Source organism: Octodon degus, unplaced genomic scaffold (genome assembly GCF_000260255.1).
Source record: "Octodon degus isolate 3935 unplaced genomic scaffold, OctDeg1.0 scaffold00012, whole genome shotgun sequence".
NCBI classification, from domain to species: domain Eukaryota; kingdom Metazoa; phylum Chordata; class Mammalia; order Rodentia; family Octodontidae; genus Octodon; species Octodon degus.
The window spans coordinates 9,723,673-9,729,461 of NW_004524588.1; the positions used below are offsets into that span (position 1 = coordinate 9,723,673).

At 37.6% G+C, this 5,789-nt stretch overlaps 1 protein-coding gene across 1 annotated transcript; it reads left to right on the forward strand.

Annotated features, from left to right (window-relative positions):
- Positions 1-820: 820 nt before the first annotated feature.
- On the forward strand, positions 821-1,890 carry Capza3 (capping actin protein of muscle Z-line alpha subunit 3). The gene has a single exon (XM_004626105.3). The coding sequence runs from the start codon at positions 974-976 to the stop codon at positions 1,871-1,873; it is 900 nt and encodes a 299-aa protein (XP_004626162.1). The 5' UTR covers positions 821-973; the 3' UTR covers positions 1,874-1,890.
- The last annotated feature ends 3,899 nt before the right edge of the window (positions 1,891-5,789 follow it).

A 5,789-nucleotide genomic window follows, 5' to 3' on the forward strand; every position in this document is an offset into this window, starting at 1 on the left:
GTTGGAAGGAGGGAAGGAAGAAAAAAAAGGAAATAGAAAACCCTTCCAAATGGATATTTCGTTTCAGTCCTTTCATGACCCGCCGGTGCCATTTCGTCGTTTCTCCTCTCTTAGAAGTTTCTGCTGGGTTGAGTTGCCACAAGTTCCAAATATAACTAATTCTGCCTCTTTTGCAGAAAGGGAATTTCTTGATACTCATCAGCTGTTTTCACTGGCACCACTTTTCTATGGGGAGAGCAGAGAACACATAGTTTGTTGCCTTGTTCTTTAAAACTAATTCATATCTAAATATCACAAAAACATCAAGCAAGACATGGGCCTAGCATGATCCTGCCTAAAACTTTTGGCTTCTTGTCTATATTCTGTTCATTTAGAAATGTAGCATTTCTTTCTGTCTGGCATTTTTGATGAATTGACATTGTATCTTGTTTTATTTTTACTGTTTTGTTGAAACCCCTCAAATCTTTCATCACAATGCACTTCCCCCTGGTCAGGCAGCTATCCTAAGGGCCTCAGTACAAATCAATGCCATTGTGATTACTGGAGGAGTAACATGTTCTCAAACAGCCAGTAGAAGCTGCTCAACTACTTCTCTAGATACCAAACAACACACAACACATAGAGAGACACACCACTTTTGAAGAAGCCTGTTGAGGAGTCTATGTTCTTAACAATCTTCAACACTGATATCACACTGGCTGGCTGGGCACCATGCTGTTAGGTGACTGTCATTTTTTTCCTTGGGTCTGAACACTCATTGTGATATCATCAAAGGTTCCACACTTCATACAGAAGCCTTCTTTGTGACTTCAACAGGAGCTCAGAGCTTGCCTGGCCACCTATTTTCATGGGTGGACATAGTAATCTCAAACTTGAATGATTAACACCTTGATGGAAAGCACCTCTCATGGAATGTTATCTCAGCTTTTGAAGACTCTCTACTTCAGAAGCTCTGCTTCTGCCACCACCAACCATGGCACTTAGTGTCCTGAGTCGGAAAGAGAAAGAAAGAGTCATTCGCAGACTGTTAATACAGGCTCCGCCAGGGGAATTTGTCAATGCCTTTGATGATCTCTGTCTGCTTATCCGTGATGAAAAACTTATGCACCATCAAGGTGAGTGTGCAGGCCACCAGCACTGCCAAAAATACTGTGTACCACTCTGCATCGATGGGAACCCAGTACTCTTGTCTCACCACAATGTAATGGGCGACTACCGATTTTTTGACCATCAAAGCAAACTGTCTTTTAAATTTGACCTGCTTCAAAATCAGTTGAAAGATATCAAGAGTCATGGCATCATTCGGAATGAGACAGAGTACCTGAGAGCGGTTGTCCTATGCGCCTTAAAGCTATACGTGAACGATCACTTTCCAGCTGGAAACTGCAATGTGCTGAGAAAAACCATCAAAAATAAGGAATTTCTGATAGCGTGCATTGAGGACCACAACTATGCAACAGGAGAATGCTGGAATGGTCTTTGGAAATCTAAATGGATTTTTCAAGTGAATCCATTTCTAACACTAGTAACAGGAAGGATTTTTGTGCAAGCTCACTTCTTCCGGTGTGTCAACCTTCATATTGAAATCTCCAAGGACGTGAAAGAAAGTTTGGAAGTCGTTAACCAAGCTCAACTGGCTCTAAGTTTTGCAAGGCTCGTGGAAGATCAAGAGAATAAATTTCAAATTGCCCTCTTTGAGGAATTACAGGAGTTATCCAATGAAGTCCTGAAAAAAATTCTAAGAAGGGATCTTCCTGTGACTCGCACACTTATTGACTGGCAGAGGATTCTCTCTGATTTAAATCTGGTGATGTACCCCAAGTTAGGATATGTCATTTACTCAAGAAGTGTGTTGTGTAATTGGATAATATAAAGGATTTCTCCTGGCAATTGTCTTGACCTGATATGGTTGTGGTTCTGGGGGGTGGTTCTTTTCCTAAAGTTGAGTAGGCCCTAGTGATGTTTATTTTACTACTAATCAATCCTATATGGGTTTACACAGGGAAAAGTATAAGAAGTAACTTTACTCAGTACATAATAATATGGAATGAAAAGATAGAGTAAATCTATACTTTATAGCATTGATGGTCATAAAGGTGGGGTAATTGATTAGAATATAAAAATAGTTTTACAATATGCAATACTCTAAAAATATGCACATAGCCAGGATCAAGATCATGAATCTGTGTGTGTGTGTGTGTGTGTGTGTGTGTGTGTGTGAGAGAGAGAGAGAGAGAGAGAGAGAGAGAGAGAGAGAATTTTTACTTTCTTTGAAACTGGGAAGTTATGCAAATAACTTCACTTTGCAAAAGTAGGACCAATCAGCTTTTGATTTCAAGCCTACAAGTTACCTATAACCACCACACAGATCACTCATTCCAGCAGTGTTACCTATGCTGTTGAGACCTTCAGGGAATGGCCAATATAAATCTCTAACAAAATCGAAAGCAGTGGGTAGTCTCCCCACCCGCCAATTCTGATTAACCTAGGAAGCAAAGTACTTTGTGCTTACAAAGATTTTGAAGTGCTGTAACTCAGTTTAATAAACATTGGAGGAGATAAAATGTTTTTGCAAAATCCTTTGTTTTCTTCAGCTGGTGCTTCTTAGAGACACTCAGATTACGGTAGAAGGGTATCTTTTAAAATACAAATAGCTGAGGCCCATGCGCAGATTCTGACTTAGATTGGGCTTTTGCTTTCATTTCTTTTCCTTTTTTTTTTTTTTTCCTTGTGTAGAGGCTCAAACCCAGCACCTCTTGCAGATTAGTCAACAACACTGGGCCAAATCTCACCTATACCTATTTGATCGACTTCCTAGCTTTGTAAGTAAACAAGCTACCTCACTCCTGAGATGAACATCCTCTCTGGTTAAGGTTAGCTATCAGTTGCTAGGCAACCTAGTGTCATGCTTTACTAACTTCACAAAAGTGTAAATAAAGGACCGTTTTGTTGTGAAAAAAAGAGAAAAAATATATACATATACATAAGAGAAGATAAATATGCAGCTACTATCTCTTAGTTTAATGAGAATAGAAGTTTGTACTAATATTGTACAAACCAAACATATCACATCTGCATCTTGTCCTCTGAATAACTACTATGAAGAAAATATGCTATGTATTAATTATTGTAACCATCCTACTAACCTGTTTTGAAACTGTTTTATTGCTATTTTATCTTTTCTTCTCATTAAAACAAATAAAAAAGAAAGAAAAAGATTAGTCAAGAGCAAAAACCACCACTGAACTATACCACTAGCCCAGCATATCTCCATGTTTACCAAGTGTCTGAGAGGACCCTAATGCAAAGAGTATCAGATAACATTTTAAGAAATTGTGTCCTAATCTTAAAATAGCATGTTCTTGCTTTCTATTTGCCTGATTAAAATCATTTCCCACAAACCATCATTCCTAAAAGTCATTGGTACTTATTCTCCGGATTCACTATGCATAGACCAGATAAGCCTTTGTCTATATAAAACTCCTTGAGTACAAAAATTTAATTAATTACATGTTAGATACATGACAGATGCACCATAACAAGACAATCATTTCTCTCTTCAAATGTAATTTAAAATTTTTAGCATTTTGTTATGAATTATACTATGATGAACATACATTTGCCTTTATTGTGAATTATTTCCCTTAGGATAAGTACACCCAAGTAGCAGACTGAAAAGACATAAAGATATTAATGTTCTTCTACACATCTGAAAACTGCTTCCCAAAAGCTTTTTACCAAATTTATAATCTCTTCCGTAGCACTGAGAGGCTATCTGTCTCACCACAGTGATCTTTATAATAGTAGATAAGAAATTCTTAAACCAACATTGGGCAAACATTAACACAAAACAAAAATTTTCATTAACTTGCATCACATTATACCAAGAAACACTGCTATGAGGATATTATGAGGTAGTTATGTCTTTATACAGAGCCTGGCATAGGCAGGACCGTGCAGTTACTTCTTTTCCCTATACAAACACACACATGAACGCAAACACACCCTGAGGTCTACACTATGAATACATGCACACACACAAACAGACAGAAAATAATTCAGGTTCTGAGGAATCAGTGAGGTATAGGGTTAGAATTTCTAAAACATATTCTAATGTTTTCTCCCCCCAGTTCTTCCAGTTGGAATGTAAGCTTATCAGAAAAGTCACTTTTTCCATTCCAGGTCCCTAGTCCCACTACTGTCTGCCAATACAGTAAGTATTCAATGATTGTCGGTAAGAACAAGGAAAGAAATAAAGTAGAATAGAAGAGAAAAATGGAGATTAAAGAAGATGGATGACAATGAACTATGGTAGATCTAGCTGGCCTTAAGATTTTATATATAAAGCACCAATTCCTGCTGTCCTTAGGAACTATGAACTCGACTCAAATTCCTAATGCTAATGTAGTCAGCCTTATAAGGTAGCTGGTCCCACTGGTCTCCTCCTGTTCCAATGACCAATTTGCTCCTTTCTCCAAATGAAAAGTTTTCTTCAGTAATTTTAAGAAAATAGAGTTCTCCAAGCATCATATTAATTTAAATTCTATTTCTCTCTACCAAAAATTTTCTACCTTTTCCCTTGGGGGTTATTCCAAAGAGCTAACTGAATGAACATATTGTATTCTACTCAACAGAGGTCAGGAGAGGCAGTACATCTTTCCACTCTCCCTATGCCAGGCTGAATCCCACATATTCTGGAACATTCCCTAGCTTCATGCTGACCTTGAGGTCAAAGCAAGTTTCACCTGTCCTTCTGTGTTTGAAACTTCATCCTGAAGTACAAGATCCAGCTACTGTGCTCTATGTATCCTGTGCATCTGGGATTACCCAACCAGAGATCCCATTCAACACTTTGGATGTTCTTAAGTTCATAAAGGTCTTTATCTATGGTGATTAAATTTTTGGAGAGCAGTATAGAAGGGTTTCCAGTTCATTTTCATTCAGCTCATATGTGGCCAGGCAATTGACTGATCACACCTTCTCAGTCTTCTCATTGTGGTCTACCTCTTAAGACTCTGGTCATTTCACTCCAGTAATTTCAACTACTACTTAAATTTACCACTATTCTTACAGTACAATTTCTTTCCTAAATTCTGGTGAAGTCTGTCTCAATTTTACGTTACTCATTTCTCTTTAAATGAATCTTATTTTTAACACTATTAGGTTTTCTACTAGGCCTTCTCATGATAAGATTTGAACTTTTTCTATTCCGAGCTCAGCTTTTTCATTAGCACATCATATAGAAAATTAGTTTCTTTCACTAAGAAGACATATGCTTAAATATAGATCTTTATTGTCCTAAATGTTATTTTAAAATTGTTTTTCTCCTTCCAAATAGTCTCCAAATAAATGTAAGCTCCTTCCTGAGACTTAGGCTTGTCTTTCTTACAAAGTTCTCAGGCCCCTTTGCCACTAAAATCTTTAAAAGACAATCATAGGGTTTTTTTTTTTTCTCCTTCCTTATTGCTTTTTCTTTTCCTTACAAGAATATCTTTAATTAAGAGCATGCTGTACTCTAGGCACTCTGCCAAGCAATTTCACCTGCCTCTTCAAATCCCTCCGGTAACCATACAGCAGGGAACTATTTTTTACAGTTTAGGAAGCTAAGTCTATTCCAAAGTTATTTGTCCAAATTGATATCTCTGGTAAGCGACAGGACTGGAATCCTAGCTCAGATCGGTCACACCTCTAAGTCATACCCTTTCCACTCCCATGCCGTCTTTCCCCATACTTTCTGGGTTCTAATTCAACAGACTATTTAAAATCCATTCTCAAAAGCTAACAACATA

Excerpts from the sequence above, each read along its gene's own strand:
- Capza3 (XM_004626105.3), top strand. The coding sequence starts at position 974 with ATGGCACTTAGTGTCCTGAGTCGGAAAGAGAAAGAAAGAGTCATTCGC.